The sequence below is a fragment of the Populus alba genome, chromosome 9, assembly GCF_005239225.2.
Source record: "Populus alba chromosome 9, ASM523922v2, whole genome shotgun sequence".
Lineage (NCBI taxonomy): Eukaryota > Viridiplantae > Streptophyta > Magnoliopsida > Malpighiales > Salicaceae > Populus > Populus alba.
The window spans coordinates 7,245,432-7,269,407 of NC_133292.1; the positions used below are offsets into that span (position 1 = coordinate 7,245,432).

The 23,976-nt window shown below is 35.5% G+C and overlaps 4 protein-coding genes across 6 annotated transcripts; 1 reads left to right on the plus strand and 3 right to left on the minus strand.

Annotated features, from left to right (window-relative positions):
- Positions 1-2,046: 2,046 nt before the first annotated feature.
- LOC118027554 (gamma-interferon-responsive lysosomal thiol protein) lies at positions 2,047-4,741 on the minus strand. The gene is made up of 5 exons (XM_035030929.2): positions 4,328-4,741; positions 4,131-4,196; positions 3,857-3,997; positions 2,653-2,745; positions 2,047-2,417 (listed from the first exon to the last, which is right to left on the minus strand). Exons 1-5 carry the CDS (start codon positions 4,598-4,600, stop codon positions 2,223-2,225), a joined length of 768 nt encoding a protein of 255 aa, XP_034886820.1. The 5' UTR covers positions 4,601-4,741; the 3' UTR covers positions 2,047-2,222.
- Positions 4,742-8,159: 3,418 nt separating this feature from the next.
- On the minus strand, positions 8,160-11,400 carry LOC118027553 (cinnamoyl-CoA reductase 1). Of its 2 annotated transcripts, none has more exons than XM_035030928.2 (6): positions 11,211-11,399; positions 10,941-11,113; positions 10,647-10,832; positions 10,371-10,533; positions 9,056-9,242; positions 8,160-8,611 (listed from the first exon to the last, which is right to left on the minus strand). In XM_035030928.2, exons 1-6 carry the CDS (start codon positions 11,326-11,328, stop codon positions 8,467-8,469), a joined length of 972 nt encoding a protein of 323 aa, XP_034886819.1. In that variant the 5' UTR covers positions 11,329-11,399; the 3' UTR covers positions 8,160-8,466. The 2 variants fall into 2 exon arrangements, with proteins under 2 accessions (XP_034886819.1, XP_073267353.1); XM_073411252.1 differs by having other exon boundaries at positions 8,610-8,749; positions 11,211-11,400.
- A 3,552-nt stretch (positions 11,401-14,952) lies between these two features.
- On the minus strand, positions 14,953-18,421 carry LOC118027552 (mitochondrial import inner membrane translocase subunit TIM22-4). 2 transcript variants are annotated; one of them, XM_035030926.2, is made up of 4 exons: positions 17,985-18,421; positions 17,535-17,725; positions 17,351-17,423; positions 14,953-15,238 (listed from the first exon to the last, which is right to left on the minus strand). In XM_035030926.2, exons 1-4 carry the CDS (start codon positions 18,181-18,183, stop codon positions 15,090-15,092), a joined length of 612 nt encoding a protein of 203 aa, XP_034886817.1. In that variant the 5' UTR covers positions 18,184-18,421; the 3' UTR covers positions 14,953-15,089. The 2 variants fall into 2 exon arrangements, with proteins under 2 accessions (XP_034886817.1, XP_034886818.1); XM_035030927.2 differs by having other exon boundaries at positions 14,953-15,210; positions 17,985-18,419.
- A 1,458-nt stretch (positions 18,422-19,879) lies between these two features.
- LOC118027551 (glucan endo-1,3-beta-glucosidase 9) lies at positions 19,880-22,909 on the plus strand. Its single transcript, XM_035030925.2, has 2 exons — positions 19,880-20,317; positions 21,346-22,909. Exons 1-2 carry the CDS (start codon positions 19,983-19,985, stop codon positions 22,451-22,453), a joined length of 1,443 nt encoding a protein of 480 aa, XP_034886816.1. The 5' UTR covers positions 19,880-19,982; the 3' UTR covers positions 22,454-22,909.
- Positions 22,910-23,976: the final 1,067 nt, after the last annotated feature.

A 23,976-nucleotide genomic window follows, 5' to 3' on the forward strand; every position in this document is an offset into this window, starting at 1 on the left:
ACTGGCGAGTTGTCCAAGAGGTGGTTCTAGTTCTATTCAGTAAAAATCTCCAATGAAAGACCAGCATTTTGTACAAGCTCCGAGCAATGTAAATTGTAGCCCTTTTGATTCTTTTATTTTTTTACCGTGAACTCTTTAAATCCGGAAATCAACTGGGGTTTTCCGCTAGCTTGAGAGGAAGAAACAGTCGGTGGCACCCGGAATTGGAGGGGCAGTGGGTTTTTGGTAAAACCAAGAAAAGGGCCAGAGGAGAAGAGTAGCGTCACTGTATGGTGTGTTTTTTTTTTTTTTTGAAACGTCACAGCATGGTGGGTCCTGCATAGTTTGACAAACTGTAGTTTTGGTCGCCGACATGATATCTAGATCGTGAAATTCACTGACAAACGGTGCGTGATGGCCCTTCCTCTCCTCTCACTTTTGCACTGCAACCCCCAATCCTAAAGAAGATGAACCCACACCCATCTATCATTCTCCTTCCTTTGAAATTGCCTTTTGTTTTGCCTTGCTGTAACCCTGTTCGAGACCAGAGAGAGTAGGATGCGGATGTGAAGATGCATGGGACGGGAGGGGATGAGAATCCTAGTATTAATATTGGCTCCGGATGTCTGACTTTTGTGTGCTGACGGACCGATTTACTGGACAGAGACCCCTGAACGTTTCTTAGAGTGGCTCCACCGTTATTATTATCTGGTCATTCGCCATTTTCAAAAATCATGAGAAAATCGATGTGCCTGAGTCATTTAATTATATTGTTTGTGATCACAAGATTATCATGATATCACGTAATCGATAGAGCATATTCCTGGTTTCGATGAACAATAGTTTGTGGGCGTCCTTAGCACCTAAAGATGATAATAAAGATGACAATATACACATTTGTATGTTGTCTTATAATCCAAGTATAATTATTCGTTAAATCTGCTCATATAATTGTTTAGTTTTTTCTACAGAAAAATAGATTTCCTGACATTCTTCCGTCACTTGTACAGTTTAATTTATTGAGGTTGGAATCAATTGTGAATTTAACTCATCGTAGTATATGAAAACTGATTTGAAATTTTTTATCATTAAGGAAAAATAAAGATAAGAAAGAATATAGTAATCAGTTAAGTCTTTAAGAGTCCCTTGAATTGTTTTTCTCGAAAGAAACCATATCCACCTGAACAGAGGAAGAGGATGGACATACAAGGAGCATAAGAGGTAAATGAAATTTAAAAAAAGAAAGAAAGAAAGAGGCCAGGACGGTCTTGGTAGCAGGCTCAGCTTATTTAAGTCCAGAACTGGATCTGGTAATTTGGGCTGGAAATGGGGGACAATTGCTTGAACCAATCAGCCCATCAAAGAAAAAGAGCTTTCCACGAATACGAAAGCAAAAGCCGCAGACAGAAGGATTTGAACCTGCGCTGGAAAAGCCCACCAGATATCGAGTCTGTTGATTTAACCACGCCGGAGGGGAGAGGTTTCAGTGGCTTTTATTTAAACTTTAAGAAGTAATAACCTCGCCGACGTATAAACACGACTCTCATGATGAATCTGTGTAAATATTCTGGGAGAGATGAGAGGGTTCAGTGGATGGTTGCTTTAACCAAAATCAAGCTCAAACAAAAAATTCCCGACGTAGGTGAGACAGAAAGCGCTACTGTATATAAGACCATGTCCAAGGCGTGTAACAGCTACTACATTCAGGTCTTGCTAGTGGAGAATAGAATCGTGATGACAAAATCTGAACTACTGCATCTGTTCCGCTCCGATGGGCACGCCTCCACCTGATGTGTCAGTCGTACAGGTGATATTGTAAACATAGGCTCAACTGAGCTATCAGAACTCCGATTCTTAGCATCGGCTATCCACTGCTCCGCTCAAGTGCCTTCATCTCTATGTAGGTTCATATTAGATCCATGCAACCAACCACCGGACCGCTGTTATCAAGCAACATCGTAATACAGGCTACAATTATTCGTCGAGACACATACATGTAGCTCAATTGATAATATATACCGGCAGCTTATCATCTAACCATATCCCAATCCCACAATCACAGCACAATGTCATCAAGTAGTAGATAGTCATGGATAGATAATGCTCAGTCGAGAAAAGGGGGGGAAACAGCTTTAGACATGCGCTTAGCTGAGTACTGCTAATTTGACATCATAATTACAATAAAAAGGGAATAAGTAAATAAAATTGCGCTGCATCTATGCTGAAGCAGCCCTGATATGCATCTACTGCATCCACAATGATGTTGCTGATCTTATTGATTCCAATAATGTTGATACAATCGTATCCCTGTAGCAAACTGGAGGGATTGATTTTGCTTTTGCCCTTGGGATGGAATGGCGAGATTGTTTGTTGCAAGCTTTGGGTGTGGCAGTGCCTTTGTAGGCCTTGCAGATGTAAGTTATGAAGTCCTCGTAGTCCTAAAAAAATCACAACAGAGTAATTTCTAAATTCCATCAAGTAATCTTCCAAAACTAAAAAAACAAAAAGTACAGAGAAATCAATAACCTATGATCAATCATAAATGGTTCATGAGTGAAGAACAGTTATCACAAATAGCAAAATTGCAACCGGGTTGCAGAAAGTTTTGGTGACAAAATTTTGTAGTCGTCAAACAAGACAAATTTCTTATGGTTGTAGTTAAAAGAACAAAACCTCATAAAGTGGCTGTCCATCCACCACCACCCATGGCACATATTTATGTGGAGGCTGAAGGGCATTTGTTTCAGCAGCATACTCTAATTCAAGCTGCATAGAAGTGCCAAAAATAGATCCAATAAGTTATGTGGCGAAAACAATTTTTGGACCATCAAATAAATAACATAATGACAAAAGAGAGAAGGAAACATTAGGAAGTCAGCAGAACATTGAGTTATCTTTATGCGGTATAAGACAATGAACTTTTAGGTGGGAGGCCAAAATGATATACAGGTAACCAAGCCACAAGTGGGGGAAATGCCAAAGATGACATGATCACCGTACATTGAAATTTCAGAATCAGAGCTAAGGTTTCTAGTCGCATGGGCTTTTCTCTTAGAACCATTTGATTCAAGCATTGCTTCAGGCTTTCCTCACTGTCGCGAGGCATTAAACAGAGGTCTAAAGCAATTCAAATCGTTACAGGGATTTCAATATATTTATTCCTTTTCACTTTCACCTCACTGTCCATATATTGCCTGCCCGAACTATCCCTCTTTTAAACAGTATGCTGGTTCTTCAGATATCTAACGAGCAAAACTTTTCATCTGCATGATTCAAACTTTTCTCCCTTCCAAGCTTCAGAGTTTAGTATTTTGCCTATAACCAACCAGGCAGTATCATCGTAGCAGGGTAAGGAAAACAAAACTATTTTCTTACCCCCTTAAAGTCAATCCAGCAAATAAAACCACAGTAGCAAGTATCATAAGATTATAGCTGATTTCTTAATGCATTTGCTTCAATCAAAGGCGTTTCCCTACGTGCCCCAGGAAATTGAAAGTTAAGACAATTTTCCCTGACTAAGCTCAGATCGTCATCAGAATCTGTAACAAGTCACTGTCGAAACTTTATTGGAGCTTCCTAACATCAAACAATCATGAAATCAAAGCCTTAACTTCATTGTGCGTCTACATAAAACTCCAGCTAATATGCAATAGACCAAGTCATGTTTTAATCAACCAGATACGAGGTCCATACATTTCAATGAACAACTTAAAAAAGCAACTGTTGATTACTGTAAACTAGGAGGAATCACCACATATGAAGATCTATTCGTGGTAACTTAATTTGTTAGTTCATAGAGAACACGGTGACACAAAATTGCCTCACACAACTTGAATTGATTAATTCAAAAGCATAATAAATCTAACAGTAAACTAACCTCATTTCCATATCCACCAGTAAAGCACTCGGAAACAGGCTTTGGATCCAAACCCAATTCTTCGAAGCATGACTCCCATTCTGGGTACTTTCTCTCATAAACCAATTTCTCAACACAGTAAACAAAAGGAAAATGGTCTTCCTGCATCATAAACATCACAAATTTAAGACAGAGAACCAAAACACACAAATAACAATACTGGGTACCTTAATTACCACATAAAACTTATTCTGAACCAAATAAAATCACACTTGAAGAAATCAAGAAGTCTAACCAATTTAGGCCAAGCATGAATTGCACAAGCTTCCACTGTATTCAATAAACATTCATATGGACCATGCTGCAATTTAAACATCAAATAAACAAAATTTAGCAGCCTAGCAATTCCTTGCCCACAAAAATATTTGACCTTTTCAGTCGGATAATAGTCAATGATATAAAAGCTCGAAAGGGTCAATTTTTATAAAGAACCTGGCAAACAAAGGTGCCGTTTCCTCTGATTTTGGCATTGCCCCAAGGAGAGAGGTAGAGATCAACGATGGAGAGAAGATCATCATCTTCAACGAGCTTGTCAAGGTAATTCACTATGAAATTGGCACTGTATGGACAGAGAGATTCATAGTATAGTGCCAGGGAAACTTTATCAGAATTTGAAGGGTGAATTGTTGTAGATGAAGAGAAGGAGGAGAGAATCAAGAGGTAAGTGAGGAAAGAGAGGGCGGTGGTCGTTAGACGAGAAGCCATCACTGAAAGTTTATGATTTTTTTAATTAATTATTGTTCGCTTTAATTTGAAGAAGAGGAAGAGAGATTAGGTGGTTACGACGTTATTTGAAAGTGAAGATGAGGATAATTTGGAGCAGTGAGAGTATATTTGAAGACGATTTTTCAAGGAAACAAAAATGATGGATTTTACAGGTGGATGTCAGCTGACTCTGCCACCACATAATACGCTGCCGGCACAGTCAAAACGGTCCATTTATGTTATTCCAGGCAAAAAAACTAAGACAAATTTTTTATTTATTAGAATCATTCACTGCCTTGATTTCATGTGCCCTTAGTTTTCAACTACACTGTAACCCACGCTATGCCGCCCTCTAATTCAATTTTTTTTTTTTTTCTTAACATGAGAAAAACTCAGGCAACAATAGTATTTCAAAAAAAAAAATAATAAATGAAAAAAACCTGATGCCCGTATTATTAACTTTAGGGGTGTTCACGGTCCGGTTCGGTCCAGTTTTAACCTAAAAATTCAACTAAACCGAAAAATAATAGTCTTTGTTAATATAACCCGAACTGAACTGAGAACCGGTTCAAACCGAACCGGTTTTGTTCAGTTCGGGTCGGTTTTTAGCATCCAAAACCAGAAAAACCGAAGTATTTTTGTTGCTGCCGTTGTATACCTTAATCTGGGCTTTGTACCAATGGAGGAACGAGATGGTGTACTACATCTTGGATAGATTGCCATTTAGGATGAATCTAAGGCTTTCATACAACAAAAAAATCTCAAAAATATTTACAAGAAGATAATGAAACAATCTTAGTGCCTCATCTATGTCCCAAGAAAAGTTTGTAACTGCCAAAATCATCACTATTTTCTGATGGCCATCTTCACAAGTGGGACTATTGTTTACACCATCTACCTGAACCAAAAGTTCAGATTTGACCTTTCAAGATGATTCATAATCCCTTGAAGCCTTGAACATTGAGATCATAGGGTTATGGGAAAAGGAAGGGGGAAAGGGAGGGGGGGAAGGGGGAAAAGGAGGGGGGCGGCTCTTAGGGTTATGGGAAAAGGAAGGGGAAAGGGAGGAGGGAAAGGGGAAAGGAAATTAGGCGGCTGTGAGGGTTAGGGTATTTAGTTTTAGGATTAGGATTTTCTTTTTATACTCTTTTTTTTTAGATATAATTAAACCGGTTCGGTTTGGTCCGGTTCAATCGGTTTAAGCTTTTTTAAACCGGAACCGAACTGGATGGTCTGCTTTTTTATTTTTTATTCGGTTTTTTTATCGGTTCGGTTTTTTCGGTTAATTTTTTCTCAGTTTTTTCAGTTTAATCGGTTGGTCGGTTTTTTTGAACATCCTTAATTAACTTGATTATATTCAGTAATATAAGTTAATTTAATAACTTGATTTAAATTGAAGGTAATGATAGAAAATGAATCCTAAAAAAAAAATCTTGTAATAATTAACTAAAAAAATAAGTCATTGATATCATTAATATAAGAAAAATATAGGAAAAATCACTAGAACTCATAATCACTTTACTGTGGACATCGCCCACAATCAAAAAAATTGACTGAAATGGTTCAAACTCCACTGCAACAACATGCACAACGACAACGAAAAAAGTTGCATGGGTCGATAGTGTAGTGCCTTAAAAAAGCAAACTAAACAAAACACATTGAAGTGAGTATTCGGCTATATTCAACCAATCAATTCCAATTAATTCAAAAATAAAATTTAGTTTGAAAAAATAAATTTAACAAAGAACAACAAATAAAAAAACCACAAGATAACCTGAACAAATAAAAAAAAGGCGTGGAAAGCATATAAAAAAAACAAAACTCAATCTCCAATTAAATAAATATCAAAAGCAAGATTGAAAAAGAATTGGTTTAAAAAATGATAAAATTGAGTAAAAAAAATATTAACCTTAAAAATTTGAAAAGCAAAAAAAAAAAACCAAAAGAATGAGAATAAAATCTGATATGAAAAAAATAATAGGGGTGAAATTGCAAAAAAATAATAAATTATAAAAATTATCTTAGGTGATATAAATAGACATTAAAATAATGGGGATCAAATATGAGAAATGAAAAAAATCAAACAAGGATGAGATTGAAACAAATTCTGGTGTGCAAAAATTATTTTTAAAAAATAAATATTAACCAGAGATGAGGGACTAAATAAAAAATAAAAAGAACTTATGGGGCTGGTCTAGAAAATTGCAGGGTATAGCACAAAAATTAAGGGAGAGAGAAGAGAAATAAAAAATGATTATTGGAGCCAAATCGAAAGATCATTCTATGCATGCGCCACCGTTACATAGAGGAGATGCCGCGATGAATCTAAAAACGCTTTGTAACGGTGTTTTTAGTTACCAAAATCAACTGCACATATCATCCAAATATAACATGTTGGTTGACGTGTGCCTGTGTCAATAAAATAATTTTTTTAATTTATTAAAAGATAAACAATAATAATAATAATAAAAAAATAACAATAAAAAAACAATCAGGTTAATAGTAAAAACACCCTCAAAACCAAGGTATCGAAATTTGAGCCTCCAGCGTAAGAAGTTATTTTTATTGTACAAATAAAAAGAATAAGACCAAAACACCCCTATTTGGCAAGCAAATTTTTTTTGTTTATAAGGGCAAATGTATTATTTTTCTGTGCATCTGTTAATTAAAAATATAATTTTACCCTTCAATGGCATCCAACAATGCATGAATCTTTTTGGTGTTTATGATATTTTACTATAAAATTTAAAAGTTAAACACTATTCTTGCCCTTGATCAATTTTAAAATACCAAAAAGCTTCTATTGCAAACAAAATTCTGCTCTTAATCATTAACCTTGTGCTTTTTTTTTTTAAGGGCAGGATAGTAAATTCCTTATTTCCATCCACAAAGAAATGTATCCAGGAAAACAGGGAATTCAGTACCCCTTTCTTCTTCTTCTTCTTTTTTAATTTTCACGTAAAGTCTAATAGTTTTTTTGCTTCAAGGAGTACTGATTTTGGGTTTCCGGGCTTAGACACTAAAAATCCCTGGAAAATGGCTTTACACAGGCTACCCGTAACCCAAATAAATAATAATAATAAAAAAAACAGGTTCATTCCCCAAGAAAGATATGGGCTCCTACAGGTTCTAGGCTTCTAGCCCTCACACGTGCATTGTCGAGCCCTCAGGTTCTAGGCTATTGTAATAAAAAATTTTATGGGATCCGCACACCATGAAATGGCATCAAGCTAATTGAGTCAAAAAAAAAAAAAAAAAAAAAAAAAGCTTTGCTTTAACAAACTTATAACTAGTCTAATTCAAAAATCTAGAAATGTTGATGGGTTTGCGTGCAACATTTACGTTTTACCCGCTCCTTCGATCTTGCACTTGCCGAGCACCGGCCCTCCCACGCTCTTAACACCACTGAAGGAGTCTACCTCACCTCAGAAGATGGATTATGATCTCTGAAGACTATTACAGGACACCGATTGCACATATTTTAAATGATTGCATATCATAAACAGGAGATAACTATCAGAAAACTAGTTGTTACAAGCATGCAATTAAAGACTTCATAAACTGCAATGATTTTGTTGAATCGATCCCATTCATGCTAATTACCAAGAGTTCAAGACTCTGAAGTCTGAACCATCGATAACAAATGACACGCTGAAATTCGGAGAGAAGAGAACACGAAGCAAAGCAAAACCAAGGTTTTTTTCTTCTTCTTAGAATACATAGACCTGTTCAAACTGTCCACATAGCAAAACGGTAACACTGAGACCTGCCAACGTTACAGGTAACCTCCATATGCAAGCTGTGATTGTTCCTGCACAAACACACTAATCAGTTCTACCCCATAGATTGATCCCTGAAGCTTTTTCTTAAGAAATGAATCCTTTGCTCTTTAAACTTTCAACAGCATCCTTGATAATTTGCTCCATGGGAATAAATTCTAAACCCAAGTCCATCAGCTTCTTGGCTCCATTCTTTGTCCTCAACAACCCAGGTTGGGTATCCTTCGGCAACCTACACCAACAGGCACATTAAGGATCAAGCAGTAATGATTCACACCATCAAACAGCCAGAAAGAAGTTTTAAGATCTCAATGAAGCAGGGGTGGCAATGGACGGAAGTTTGATCCACAACGCAACATCAAGCACAGCTCTGTATGAGAATAAAGAGCAAGACCAGTTAAATTTAATGCTCCCAGCTACCGAGACACTTTGAACGACAATCAAGACTTTGATAGCTTTAATGCTCCTTGCACATGTACAACCACGTGCAAAGTTTAATAAATTATGTAGTAGAGCATTTTGAAGAGGAAAGTAGATTTCAGAATATAGCACATGGTTTCAACAGTGTTTTGCAGACAACAGACAATCAAATTCCTAGGCATAAAAAATGTGCATAGGTCTGGTCACATATTCATCACACAGTACACACTCAGAAAAACAAACTTAAATTCTTTACCTAGGAATCTTATATTCAGGATATAGCTCAGCAACCTTGGCCACAAAGTCACCATAATGAGATATAGCTTCAACACACAGGTGTCTGCCAGTTGCTGATGGGTTCTCATACACTATAATATGTGCCAAGGCTACATCTTTAAAATGGACAGATCCCATAAAGAAGTTCTGGTATGTCTCAGTGCAGCCTGCAATAAGGACAAAATGTCATTGTTAGTGCTTTCCTTGTGCAAGAAATCATAATAGCAAAGTTGTTAAATTAGTACCAGTTTGCTAATGATGTAAAGGAAATTGAAATCCAAGAGTCAAAATGATTGAGTTAGAGGCTTATTAGCAAGATACTTCCATAAACATGTTTGCATGTCTGCAATAGTATAATGGAATGTTAGCTTATTGAAAAAAGGGTATGCACATGAACAGACAATCAAAACTAACAAAAAGTTTAATCTTTGTTCCTGGTTCTTGCAATTTTCTATGCATTTTCCTCAAAAACTTTTCCCTGACACAGCTACTATTCGGCAGGAGAAAGAGGTGCATTAGAAGGAAATCTAACTGTGCTGTTGAAGCTATAAGCTATAAGCCTATTAGTGCAAAGAAATAAAAGTGATGTTGGATTCTAGTTCATGACTAATTCTGCTGTTCAACAAACTATAGATAGGCTACTTCTATGATCTGACTGCTTAGAGTGTCCAAGTGCCAACTCAATTATGGCAAGGAAGCTAAACATTGACAACTTGTTGGGTAGGCGGGAAGTGGGAGGGAAGATGAAGGACTGGAAGGAAATTAAACCAAGTGAACACTACTTCCCTTGTTCACAAATAGTAGCTAAAAAGGGAAAATTTAGCTTCCAATTAACAACCATAAAGTCCTTTCGCTCCCAGAACATGTGGACATGGTGAAGAAAGCATGATTTAATTATTATTTTTTTACCCTTCCTACTCACTTCCTCTATTTCTACCCTCGGCTCTTCCAACCAAGATAAAGAGAAAAGAACTTCAATCTTTTCCACACCTTTTCCTTCGTCCCTATAACTTTCTTTCTGTTCACTTTCCCCATTTCCTAGTGTTACTCAAATTACCCCATATCTTAAACCAGACATCCACAATAAGCCACATGCTTTCAAACTCTTATTCACCTCAAACCTCAGTCAGATATCTCAGATTAATTGGTTTAAATAATGTACATTCAAAGAAACATAAAGGTACACAGCCCTAACACTATATAAATCTTCAACATTAGTTGACGAACATACACATTTCCCAGAATGACAATGCAGTTAACAAGTAATCATAGATTGAGTTAGTGAACAACATAACCTTGGAGAAGGCGCACAAGCATCACCATGCTAGCATTCAGCACCGGTGAAATAACCGGACCCATTACTGTACCCGGATTCACCACCACCATATCCAACCCTTTCTCCTTTGAAAACTCCCACGCAGCTTTCTCGGCTAGTGTTTTTGATAATGGATACCAAAACTAATCACCACAACAAAACAAACAAAATCAACCACATGATAATCCACAAAAGTCAACAAAGTAATATTTATTAGGAAATAAATTAAAAGAACAAGACACTACTCAGTACTCACTTCATTTTGCTTGCAGTACTCAACGTCCGTCCAGCATTCCTCATTCTTGATGACGTCTGCAGGCCAGTTAGGACTTGGCGTAATAGAAGAAATCGAAGACGTTACCACGACGCGCCTGACGCCGTTCTCCTTTGCCGCCGTTAGTACATTTATTGTTCCTTTAATTGCCGGATCCAAAAGCTCATTCTTTCAGGAAAAATAAAGAAAGAAATGCACAGAAATTTTGTGTGACTAAACAAATAAAAAATCAATCAAAGGCAAAAAGGCGACGAGTTATCACTACAACTCTAGTACCTGAGGATCATGGACTGCATCAACGATGCACGGAGAGGCCAGGTGAAAGACGCCAGCACAGCCGTTAACTGCGGCGACAATGGAGTCATAATCGAGGAGATCAATTTGGTAAAGACGGAGACGCGTGTCTGCTCCTTCAAGTGATTCTAGATGCTTCGTCTCCTTTTCATCCTCTTCAATTCAAAATCAGAGGAAAGAGAATTAGCGAAACACAATAGGACGACCACTGCTAACAATATTGGACGGACTACAAGTCGTTTTTTAACTTACTGAGATTTTTTGCGGTGGCGTGAACGGTATACCCACGGTCGAGAAGGAGACGGACAAGCCAAGAGCCAATACAACCGCTTCCACCGGTAACACACACCACTTCTCCTTTCTTCGACATGATTTCTTCTTTTTTCTCTCTCCTTCGTGTTCTTGTTTCACAGACTTCAGTATCTAGCTATGTGTTTTTTTATAAATGATAGTGGATTATTAACAATTACCATTAATATTAACATTAACAATTAACATTTTAAAAAAACACTGTTTTATAATAACTCTTCAAACAAAGCATTATTTACTTTGTCGGATTTTATTTTATTTATAAATTTAATTATAACCTTTAAATTTATATTTATTATAAATTATACTTTATAATATTTTTTATTAAGATATTTTGATATCTGAAACATGAATTTGATAGGTTAACTTGATTACCACAAGTTTTTCTTTTTCTAATTGATTTTATTTTATTTTTTTATTCAACATTATATTTATTTAAAATTAAAATTCATGATTTATCTTGGTTTATTTTTTATAAAGTTATTATTATCTAATGATCAGGGTCGCGAATTTAATACATTAATTTGGTTGACTAAAGTCACTTTTTTGTGTCTTTTTATTCGATAATTAAATTTCAATTTTATTTTTCAATATTAGATTTATTGAGAATTGAACTTTATTTTTTTTGTTTATTTTTTATGATATCATCTCAGTCTTATAACCTAAATCACGAGTTTAATAAGTTAACTCGATTGACTCAAGTTCTTTTTCCTCAATTTCATCATTCAATATTGGATTAATTGAAAATTAAATTTCATGATTTATCTCTGTTTGCTTTTCATAAACTTATCCTCTTTTCATAACTTGAGCCATGAGTTTGGTAAATTAACTCCAATTGATTCGAGTAATTTTATTGTGTTTTTTTTTTTTATATATTTTAACATTGAGTTTGTTAAAAATTAAAATTCATAATTAATTTTAATTTGTTTTCTATTGGATTATTTATATTGAGTTAAAATAACTAAATTGTTATTTTAACAAATTTTGTTTGGCTAAAAAATACAGTTTACAACCATTGACCATTCTACCCTCATTTCAAGCACTCTCCTTTAGCCGCTAAATAAATAAATTATATATTTGTAATGATCTTTTTTAAAATAAACATCAAATTCAAATATAATTTTAACAAAATGAACATACTTTTTAGTTAACAATAATTTTAACTAAATATATATTTTAATCTAAATAATTACAATTAAAAATAATTTTTCTAAATTTATAAAAAACAAACACACTTGCATTAGGAAATCTAGCTCTATCTCTATAACCTAGACTGGACTTGATAGATTTATAAGCTCCGAGACAAGTAAATGCGGGCCCCATGTAAGTTGATTCCCTATCTGATTATTTTTCTAAGTGCATTATCACCTCATAAACAAACTCGATAATCCACTTCATCTAAAAACTGATTCAAGATCAAGAGTCAAATGTCCTGTGGCGGAACGAGCAACAACACATGTAAACTAGATTGAAGCAGAATCAAAGTCCAAAACGAGATACAGAAATTGATAGTGTTTGACATGGATTGTAGGCTACCTTTTGACGACCTTGAAACTCCAGTTACACAAGCAGTGCAAGCCGTAGCTCAGGTGTCATGTTTTCCCCCTTGCCTTAAAACAAAATTATTAAAAAAAATTGAATGGCTTGGATTTTCACTATAGCTTTAAACACAGATGATTGTACATTGTAATAATAAAATTTGCATGGGTATGATGTGTAGTTAAGAGGATTATAGAGGGTATTTTAGTATTTTAATGTTGTGTTTTCTATTTTTTATTCGAAAAGTTGCGGGGACGTGTGGCAAAAGTTGATTGCGCGTGTTCCACGCATCCCAATGAATGTGTGGCGTTCGCTCAATTAAAGAGGCATTTGAGATATCTTCTGTCAGTCAAATTTTACAATATATAATCTGGATAGATATATGGTTGAGTTCTTTTTTCACATAATACAACGCATATAGATAAATCATAGTTAATGATTATCTAACCTACTTCATTTTTTTAATATGTTTTTAACATTTTTAAAAATATAATATTGATGAACTGCGAAGCATAGATCAATACACTAGTACAACCAGAATCAAGTTCTTAGCATAGAAAAGGTTACAAATTTTAAATCAAATCAGAAAAAATCATCAAAACATTCTCGTATGTACATTCCAAACAATTCACCCAGTAGCTTAGAAAGGCATGCCCCTAGCTGCAAATGTTTTGCAAACGACCCCATCATTCTGGTAGGTACATTTTTAAGACGAGTGACCGTTGTTTCAAGTAGAATCCGAAGCGGAGAAGAGACTAATCCTAGCAAACCTCCTACAAATACACACCAAAAATAAACATATAAATAAAACAAAAAGAAGAAGTATACATCAAATTACTGGCAACTAAGACCCTCAAGACCACGCACATCAAAATCAAGAAACCAACAAAAGATATACTTGAGGTCTTGGTCCAGCGGTTGAAGAGACTTGTTTCCTTTTTCTGCATCCTGAGTTCAAACTTCACTGTGCACGCATGTCACCCCGTGGTGCCTTACATGCTCACTGGGTTTGGAAGATGTTCAGTGAGTCGTGGGATTAGTCGTGGTGCGCGCGAACTCGCTCGAACACCCATGTAAATTAAAAAAAAAAAAAAAACCAACAAAAGATAACACATATATCGATTGAATGAATAATCAAAACTCGTTTTTTGGTTTGATCAATGATTTTCATTTAAAGCCTCACCTCGGAATCCGAAAGCAGCAGTGCGAGCAGCCAAGTGTTTCAAACGTTCTTCGGCGCTCATCTTTCCTAGTACAGGCCTTTTAAAGGGGTTTAAAAAATGCTGAGTCAAGAAATAAGGAGGGTTTGGAGCGTGGCCAGCAGCTACCATTAAAATACATTTCTCTCTGTTTCGAGCTAGTTCTCTCTGTCCGTCCGTTTGTGTTTGTTCAGCATCCAGTACATAAAATACAGATACGAAAATGTATTTTTGGTTGAAGATAGCGGCGGTATATTAGACAGTTTTAGATGGAATTTAGGAAACAAGTATTTTTGTCCCTGTTATACTGGTACCCTTTATTTTTTTTTAACTCAATCTCTTATAATCCTTGCTCATAACAAAATTTTAAACCTTGAACTTAGAGAAAACAGTTGATTTTTCTTGTGTTTCTTGAAGGTCATACATATATTTTCTTCAATTTTTTTTATTTTTTGAACTTCGCCATAAGAGATCTGTACCTCGGATTGAATTCAATGTATCCTTTCGGAGAATTCTTTGTTTTCTTTTAGAATATTATTTACTTGAATTAAGGAAACAGTTTAAGTTTGAGGTTGAATGCCCTTTATACAAGAGCAAAAATCTTAGAGTTATCACTTGCCGGTTCTGATGGTTTTTTACATGCATCTTTAAGTTGGGATCGATTTTTGATATTTGGTGACTTTGGTTACTGCATGTTGCTTTCTTAATTTTGAATCTTTTCTCGTTTTTCCTATACTGTTAATAAAGTTGTATTTTTTGGTTGGAAATTTGGGTAACCAGCAGCCTGGAAGTTTTTGTCACATCTTGAGAAGCGTGGCAGATGCACAGGGTGTTGCTAGCGGCTGCCGCTAGCAACCCTCTTTGTAATACAATCCACACCGGATATTCTCAGGGTGATGTATCAGTTAATGAAGGGGCAGAAAATCGAAAACGAAATCGTACAAGACTACACGAAACTTGCTCGTATATTATGGTCATTCTCCTTCGTTGAGGGTAGAAATTTAATTCGAATAAAAAATGAATGTGTATAAAAAAGAAATAATTTCTCTGCTAGCTGCCAGACTGCTAGGTCTCTAATCCAAAGCTAGCCTGAAAAACTGGATCCGGGTACTTGTCCACTCAAGTATGTCTGTCTAGGAATTTCTCTATCAAAACTGAGAATGCAGCAAACCCAGCGCAACCAAAGCATACTGCTTTCGGACCACCTAAAAAAAGACAGTAGTGTAAGATAACCTGGAAAGCGGAAGCAGAGTGAGAGCAAAACAAACTGCAGACAGGTAAGATAATGAATGATATAATCCAACCAAAAAAACGCAAGAAAGAGATTGCATATTGAAGTATTGATATTAAGAGTAGAAGTGGATAAGTTAAAGCCAACAGCCATTGCCATAGCATTTTAGAGACGGTTGCAAAATTAGCAGCTTGAAAAATCAAACTTGAGTTTTTCCCTAAATAATTCAACATCAAATTTCAAGTGCAGCAGTAGACTGAGACACAGATAAACAATGGTCGGGGCCAGATAGATAATTCCATGAAGCACAGTTCAACATGACCACACGTCGTCATCAATGCTAATAGAACTCTAAATTTATGGGCAGAAAACTTCCAACCCTTAATCATCCATGCCATAACATTATTTACGGTTGGCATAGTTGGAAATCCAACCCTTAATCATCCATCCCAAAATGGATAAGCCTTCCTGTGTTGAAAATCCAAATCCATCTAGAAAATACCAAAAGGAATTGGCACTAGATATCATAAAATATTTGAAGAGAATGAAAAGGCTAAATGATTTGAAAGGTTCTAACCTGTAAATCTGAACCTAAAATATGTTCCTTAAAGATATTCAGGCGGTTGTGAAGCCCTAAATAATTGTTAAGGGGGGTAATTTTTTTCATTAACAAGAAAAAAAATTATGGGGGACAATTGATCATTTTTATTTGGATTTGTGTGAAAGGATTAAAAAATATAAGGACCAAAGGGAAAGTTCAAAAAAATAAAGGGGGCAATTGTCCCGCTTCTCTATAGGGTATATTCACCCCTGCAATCAGGATACAGGTCATACTGCTGAGATCAAGTTGATTAATGAACAGGACTCAAAATAAACCAAAATGATGATGATAATAGTTAAAGAGAAAATTAAAATTGGATAACCGCTAGGTTCATTCACACTCTTACAGGTTTTGAAATACCAAAACTATCCTGAGTTTGTATGGGTAATTAACTGAAACTACAGGAAAATAGCAGTTTAACAGGAGTGTGAAATCAATTAATAAAAAAGAGCAAAGTTCCTAACAGGAACAGCCAAAAGTGATGCTGCTCCTTTCATTAGCCACGTAACAAAAAAAAAGAACGGTGAGGTTATGTCCTTGCATCACCATATTAACACTGGCCATTTAAGAGGATGGAATATAAGGATGATAAAGTGCATAAAGAAGAAAGTGGAAAGGTTGCGGGATGGAAACTATCCATCATTCTAGTTGTTTAAATGTGGGAAGGAGGTAAAAAAAAAGGATTCAGATGAGGTAAAATCAGAAAACTTCCATGCCATTCATGTCTCTTCTTCCGTATTTTCCAATTTGGAAGGATTGAAAGAACTGAAGGGATGCATTCTTCCATTCCTTTCTTGAGATGAGCATACAGTCTAAACTATCCACTCCCTTTCCTTTCCATTTCAATAAACAAAGTGAACAGTCAAAATGCCTAAAACTATTTCACCACTCTCGTCGCATTCACAGACAATTCTCCACATTTTCCCAAGTTTTTCCCTTTGGTTTCCTAATAGATAAAGTTTCTCTGTTCCTTTGAAATTGCTTCAGAAGTATATGCAAGTTCACCACAGATGTCATTTCGTTCCACTAACAAGATGCTATCGGAAAATATAGTCAGAAATTCTTAAGTAAAATAGACTACTTGCATACCATGCCCAAACCATGCAGGTTAATTTCATCAAAATTTAATCTGACATGTAATTTTATCATTTGGACCACGAGACTATGCAAAACACAGAGCAAATACCATGGGGTCACAACATTAGAAATTTAACTTTACGCTTGATGAAACATCCAATATTTGAGTCCTCGTGCACACAAAAATTGCAAGGTATGATAAAGCAAGTGGATTCAAAAAATTAGCACCAAGGAGATTCAATGAACATCTTTTATGAAGCTGTGCGGGGGAAGTGAATTGATTAGATGGTATCAGGAACCATGAATTGACAGATTTAAAAGCTCTAAGACAAGTGAGAGCTGAGTTGTGTAAATGAAATCCATACCTTGGCTACTTAACCTCAAACTGAAAGCAATTAACAAGAAAAGTATTGAACATGGGCCAAAAAAAACATACCTTTTGCTGACATGGCACCTCCAGTGACACACCCAGCAACTACAGTATTTGTGGTGTCGTGTTTTGCTCGTGCCTACAAACCACCAGCCCAAATTAAGCTCCTATCTGCTATAACGAAATTTTGAAACTTCGAAGATACATAAAAATCACGGTTTTTATTAGTGCATTCTCCTTGGGATATTACCTTCTCAGCAACACACTCGGCAGCTGAGAAAACCAAGCCCATAATTGCAAACGCTTTACAAGAACTCCAACTCCTCCGCCCCATTTGCTTTGCAGTGTAAATAAATTGCTGCCTTCCTGTCATCTCATCTTGCATAATAGGATTATCCAAGGCACCAAGAAAAAGTCCCATGAACAACCCCAACCCGCCTCCTACAAACAAAAATTTCCATTTCAGAGAACGCATCGATCATTTTACTTCAAACCAAAATCCTCCCAAAACCAATCATAAACCCACCCCGGAAATTTAAAATTTCTCACTCTTAGAGGCTAGAATTATTGAAAATTCAATCCATCTATTACCCCTATAACAACATAAGAGCTTATTATTGAAAGCACGTTACAAAAAAAAATAAAAATTGCAATGAGTTGAAAACCAAAAGGGAAGGTAAATTAATCAACAAATCCTCACCCATGACTCCACTAGCCACACTGCGAACAGCACAGTTATTCCAAACTTCCTGGGCACGAACCTCTTCTATTGTAGGCATTCTAAAAGGCTGAATCTGAGTGGGTGTTTCTCCAACTTTCGAGGTCGAAGAAGAAGCAGCAGCAGCAGCATCACCACCATTAATATCAGATTCACTTCCTGGATTATCATTGCTAGCCATTGATAAAAAGCATACAAACAAGAACCCACCAAAGCCGAACAAATTTAAAGGCTAGGGAATAATTACTAAATTTATATGGCGTGGAGGTTAAGATGGATCAGGGGTTTTAGCCGCCATTGCATGAACGGTGTTGGGGTTCAGCTGGGGTTTTGAAGAAGACGAAAAGAGGCCAGTCACGAGGTTTAATCGTGGGCTGCAAGAAGTGGCTTGTACGTTAGCAGAATGACTTTAGATTGGAGTGTTCTTGTTCCATGCCAAAAGTTTGCCCTCTTTCGTGGTAAAAGAAGCTAAACTGTGAGGCCCTTAATACTGGGCCTCAACCCCAATTGATCGGACAAATATTTAAACCCATGGCCCAGAGTGGATCACTCTAATTAGCGACCTTCTAATGAGCAAGATATTTCATGAACTGCGATCAGCTTGAAGCAACTATGCATCGTATGAGCATCAATATTTTGTTAGCTTGTCCCTCTGGATTTTATTCTGCCTGAGTTTGTAACGGCTTGTATTCGTTTGACATGCATTGTTGTATTATATGGTACTTGCCCTGTATGCATGTTGATGTCGATCTTTCATACTAGCGACATGTCTTCTCATTTAATATTTATTTTTTCAAATTTCTTTTGATTTGAAAATATTTTTAAAATATTTTTTTTATTTTTTTTAATATTCTAACTTCAAAACGATTTAAAATTACATGAAAAAATAATTTTTTTAAAAATACTTTTGAAATATAAAAATAAATAGATTTTTAGTCATTAATCCTTATTTTTAATTTATTTGAGCCAGATGAAATTTTTTTTCCATTGCATTGAATTAAAATTTTACTTGTATCAATTTGTATGGTGTCTTATTATTATTATTATTATTATTTTAATGTTGTGACATTATATTTGAAAATTATTTTTATTTATTTTTACTGTGATTTAAATAAATACTCATAACAATCCAAACTAGTAAAGGTTTATCAATATTTTAACTACTCTTCATCATCTCATAGACAATTCTTTTTTTTTTTTTTCCTGCATAGATGATTCCACTTATTAAGTTCACAACCATTTTTTTTTTTATAAAAAAAACAGCATTATCTCCCATTCTCCCTATTCAAGAAGTGAAAGATAACAACACACACAATTACAATTATAATTATAATAATAGATGCACGAAGTTCAATCCCAGAATGTTTGGAGGGAAGAGTCCCCATCAATCAAAGCAACTGTTCCAACAAAAAGATAGAACAGTAGTGTTTTTTTTTTTTTTTTCCTGGACATGAATTTGAAAATTCAAGGAGGGAGAAAGAGGCATTCAAAAATTAATCGAAATTACTAGTTTACCCTACTAAAACATTTTTTCAATAAATATTTACGGGTTTGATTTATTATAAATCTTAATCAATGTAATTAAGCTGATTAACTTATTATCCTATTCAAATACAATAAATACGAGTTCATTGATGTAGGCACAGTGATGAATCTATTCTTAAGAAGACATCGAATGTAATAAATACTAATTAATTAACGTGATTAATTAAAAAGACATTAAAAAAAAAAAAAATAAAGAGGTAGTTATAAACTCGATTAATTGGTCATTTTTTCTTTCCAAACAAACAAAAAACAATTTGCTAAAATGACAACTCTGGACTGTAGTCTACAATGGTCATACAATTTGAACAAACAAAAATCCCGACCAAACTCATTTATGCGTTCACAGTTGGAACCATCAACTGCTTCAAACCCCACAAACCCTTTTTATAACCCCTCCCAGATACCACATTCCACTCCCACCCATACCAAACCAGGATGCTTCTCAATCTCTCTCTCTTTCTCCTCTTCTTAACCGCCAGTAACATCACTGTTCAAGCCATTGGTGTGAACTGGGGTACTACCTCTTCGCATCCACTACCACCAGACAAAGTGGTGGAGCTCTTGAAGTCTAACAAAATTACCAAAGTCAAGTTATTTGATGCTGACCCACTTGTGTTACAAGCTCTTTCTGGGTCTAACATTGGTGTAACTGTTGGCATTCCTAATTCCATGCTTAAAAGCTTGAATTCTTCCAAGAAAGTTGCTGAAAGTTGGGTTCATGATAATGTCACCCGCTATGTTTCTAGTGGTAGCAGTGGAGTTCGAATTGAGTATGTTTTCTTACAAGTTGTTTTGGTTGCTGTTTAGTTTCCTGGTTTGATTAGTTAACAGTCTTGAATTTCTGGGCTGGTTTTTGTTTTCAAGGATCGTGTTTGGTAATGGAAATGCGCACGTGGCCATTTGTATAATATTTGTGGCTTGCCTGTTTATCTAGATTTTATTTTCACACTTAAGGTCTGTTATTTATGTTGGGATTTGTGGCGGAAAATATGTATAGGTTTGGATTTGTCGATTGAGTGGAATGTGTAAATTGGATTTTGCAATAGTTCACTCAAAGTTCGGATTGAATTTAGGTGAACTGGACTCCTTTGAAACCGAGGCTCGATAGAGTCAGCCAAGTGTTGTTTAAGGGCTGTCCAGCTTGTTGTGTTCTGCAATCGTCCTTGTTGATGTTGAGTACAGTAAATAGAGAATGTTCACTGAATTGTTGGTGCTTTAGAAATTAGGATGTATGTTGTTGGCTATATTTCATGTTGCTCTTTGTCAATGTATAATCTGGGGTTTCACCGAAGAATCTGATAGCTTGAATGATCTTGTTCCAGCTCGTTTATCCTTTTGGGTGCATCTACTCCTCTCGTGATGCACACTTGCATCACACATAAATAATTGTTGCTTCTTTTCTTAGTTTAAGATTAAGCAACAGATCTACATTTCAAATTAATTACCTTTGCAAAACTAATGTAAAAATATGAAAATATTTGTTGATTTTGAATGCAAATTTGCATAGGACCTGGTCTTTTAGTACCTTTCATGACTCGTGTGTGATCAAATGCAGAAAAATAATACCCAGCTTCATAGTAGTATGATTGAAAATGCCTCAAAAAATCCCTATCTCTGTTTTGCTGGTTATCTTGGTAGTGCAAGTAGTTGTTTTGAGAGACTTAATTGTGTACCAGCCTTTTTAAAGCACCATGGAAATATGTAGCTTACCTTTTCTACTAAAATATCCTAATCAAAAGCTGCATTAGATATCACTGTTGCTTCATTTCATTGTGCTTCTAATCAAACTATTTTGCAGGTATGTTGCTGTTGGAGATGAGCCATTCCAACAAAGTTACGGTGAGCAGTACCATCCCTTTGTTATTGGGGCAGCCATGAACATCCAGATAGCTTTGGCCAGAGTGAGCTTGGCAAACCAGGTCAAGGTTGTGGTTCCATGTAGTTATGATACCTTCCAATCAGAATCCAGCTTGCCCTCCAAAGGACACTTCAGGCCCGACCTCAATAAAACCATGACTGAACTCCTAACGTTTCTCACTAAGCACCACTCACCATTTTTTGCTACCATCTCCCCATTTATCATTCCCCACCGAAACAAGAACATTTCTCTTGACTTTAGTCTCTTCAAAGAAACCAAGCACTCTCGTAATGATGGCCATAGAACATACAAAAACAGCTTTGACCTAGGCTACGATACCCTGGTTACTGCGTTATCAACAGCTGGGTTTCCTGAAATGGATGTTGTTGTTGCAAAGATTGGTTGGCCTACGGATGGAGCAGCCAATGCCACCCCTTCCGCTGCTGAGACATTTATGAAAGGTCTAATGAATCACCTTCATAGCAAATCAGGTACCCCTCTTAGGCCTCGGAATCCACCTATAGAGACATACATATTTTGCTTGCTAGACGAGGACCAGAGAAGCGTAGTTAATGGAAATTTTGAGAGACATTGGGGGGTTTTCACCTTCGATGGCCAAGCCAAATACAATGTTGATCTTGGCCAGGGTTCCAAGAATCTAGTAAACGCACAGTATGTTGAATATCTTTCTTCCAAGTGGTGTGTTGTCAACAATAACAAGGACCTGTCTAATGCAACTGCAAGCGCCTTGGATGCATGTTCAACTGCTGACTGCACCGCACTTTCTCCTGGTGGATCCTGTTTCAATATCAGCTGGCCCGCAAATATTTCATATGCCTTCAATAACTATTACCAGCTGCATGATCAAAGGGCAGATAGTTGTGATTTTGGGGGTTTGGGTTTGATTACAACAGTTGATCCATCAGTAGGTAACTGTAGGTTTCCTGTTGAACTTCGCACTTCACATTCGGAGTCTCTGTATGGGGTCTGTCTCCTCCAATGGATGATCTTGCTAACCATAAACACAATTTTACACGATTTCTTGTGACGGAGGGATATCTGAGATTTGTTGCACCCTTTTGATTTGTCTCAGGTTTATGCAGTGCATGATAGTTGTTGTAGGAGGTTTGATGTGCACTGCAAGAATCTTTACACTGTCAGAGCACAGTAGTCGGAAAATGACATCGGTTGTTCCTGTCAAGATTTTGCGGTTGTTTCTTGTTGAAATGAAAAAGTTTTTCATTCACAGCATCCCAATAAATACCACTAGTAGATTGCTTTCGGAAATGTCTAGCGAGTGGGGAAGGTGTGGATTGCCCGAAGGTAGAGGTTCAGGTTGGATTCTCCTTGTGGGCAAAAAAAATGAAGCTGAAATCTGCAACTTGCTTTTAAGCCTTTACCAATGGTGGAACCCAAGGCAAAATTACAAACCCTGAATTTTTTTTTTGAGATTGTTCTTTGGTAATGGTGAGGTTATTAAAGTTCATTATCATTTCATATTTCATTTATTTTATTCTATGTCCAATAATCATACATCTAGGCATCATTCTAATGTTATAATCCTTCAAAATTAAAGAGATTTGCTAATTTTTTTTTTTTAATTCTCGCTTTGGTGTTAACATTTAAAGAACTTGTTTTTTTAGATATATCAAGTTGAAGTTGGCGTGAGAGATGCATTTTTAAAATTTTGAAAATATTAATTGGCATGCAAATTAATGTAAAAATATATTTTAGAAACAATAAAATAAAATAAAGAACTTCGCAATCGCAGGCATTCGGGAACTGGTACTTCATATCTGGAATTACCGGGCATGCAAATCTCTCATTATAAGTAATAATTCTACTTTAGTGAAAAACACCCGTCATTGTACAAAAGTCTTGTAGATTTGTCATTTGGGTAGTCCTTCTCTTGTGCGCACAGCTGCACAAGGCAAGATTCAGAGATGCAGTTCAAAGTAAGGATTAAAATACGGTTAAAAGCTTCTTTTGTTGGATACATTTTAAGATTTTATACTGTTACTAGATTTATAACTCTATATATATATATATATATATATAAAACTGATGTCTCCTGGCACATGAAAAAGAATTTTGAGATTACCATGATTAATAAAATAAAATATAAAACTTTAAAAGATTTAACTTTAGACGGTGTTGGATATAATTATTTTTTAAAATTGTTTTTTATTAAAAATATATTAAAATAATATATTTTTTAAAAATTTATTTTTAATATCAACACTTTAAAATAATCTAAAAATATAAAAATATTTTTAATACATAAAAATAAATAATTTTTTAAATCAAATCTTATTTGATTGATGAAATATAATTAATGGGGCAAACTAAAGATTTTGATTGTGTTTATATTTTTTTATTTAAAATTGTTTTAATGTGTAAATATAAAAATAAATTTTAAAAATTAAAAAAAATATATTATTTTAATATATTTATAAAGAAAAATATTTTAAGGTTAAATAAACGCGGTATTTTTTAACTAAGTTAAATTAAATTTGAACCAGCAGTTGCCACTTGTACATTTTCAGTCGGTGAATAAAAAAGGAAAACGTT

What these genes read in the sequence shown, in the direction of transcription:
- LOC118027554 (XM_035030929.2), bottom strand. Translation starts at nt 4,600, where the DNA reads ATGGCTTCTCGTCTAACGACCACCGCCCTCTCTTTCCTCACTTACCTC. An exon ending in ACGGCACCTTTGTTTGCCAG is followed by an intron (nt 4,197 to 4,327) that starts GTTCTTTATAAA and finishes TTTAAATTGCAG; the next exon opens with CATGGTCCATATGAATGTTT. An exon ending in CTGGTGGATATGGAAATGAG is followed by an intron (nt 2,746 to 3,856) that starts GTTAGTTTACTG and finishes ACTTCTATGCAG; the next exon opens with CTTGAATTAGAGTATGCTGC.
- LOC118027553 (XM_035030928.2), bottom strand. Translation starts at nt 11,328, where the DNA reads ATGTCGAAGAAAGGAGAAGTGGTGTGTGTTACCGGTGGAAGCGGTTGT. An exon ending in AGTACTGCAAGCAAAATGAA is followed by an intron (nt 10,534 to 10,646) that starts GTGAGTACTGAG and finishes TGTGGTGATTAG; the next exon opens with TTTTGGTATCCATTATCAAA. An exon ending in CCTGAATATAAGATTCCTAG is followed by an intron (nt 8,612 to 9,055) that starts GTAAAGAATTTA and finishes CTGTTGGTGTAG; the next exon opens with GTTGCCGAAGGATACCCAAC.
- LOC118027552 (XM_035030926.2), bottom strand. Translation starts at nt 18,183, where the DNA reads ATGGCTAGCAATGATAATCCAGGAAGTGAATCTGATATTAATGGTGGT. An exon ending in TGTGGCTAGTGGAGTCATGG is followed by an intron (nt 17,726 to 17,984) that starts GTGAGGATTTGT and finishes TTTTGTTTGTAG; the next exon opens with GAGGCGGGTTGGGGTTGTTC. An exon ending in AGGTGCCATGTCAGCAAAAG is followed by an intron (nt 15,239 to 17,350) that starts GTATGTTTTTTT and finishes TCCGCTTTCCAG; the next exon opens with GTTATCTTACACTACTGTCT.
- LOC118027551 (XM_035030925.2), top strand. Translation starts at nt 19,983, where the DNA reads ATGCTTCTCAATCTCTCTCTCTTTCTCCTCTTCTTAACCGCCAGTAAC. An exon ending in AGCAGTGGAGTTCGAATTGA is followed by an intron (nt 20,318 to 21,345) that starts GTATGTTTTCTT and finishes ACTATTTTGCAG; the next exon opens with GTATGTTGCTGTTGGAGATG.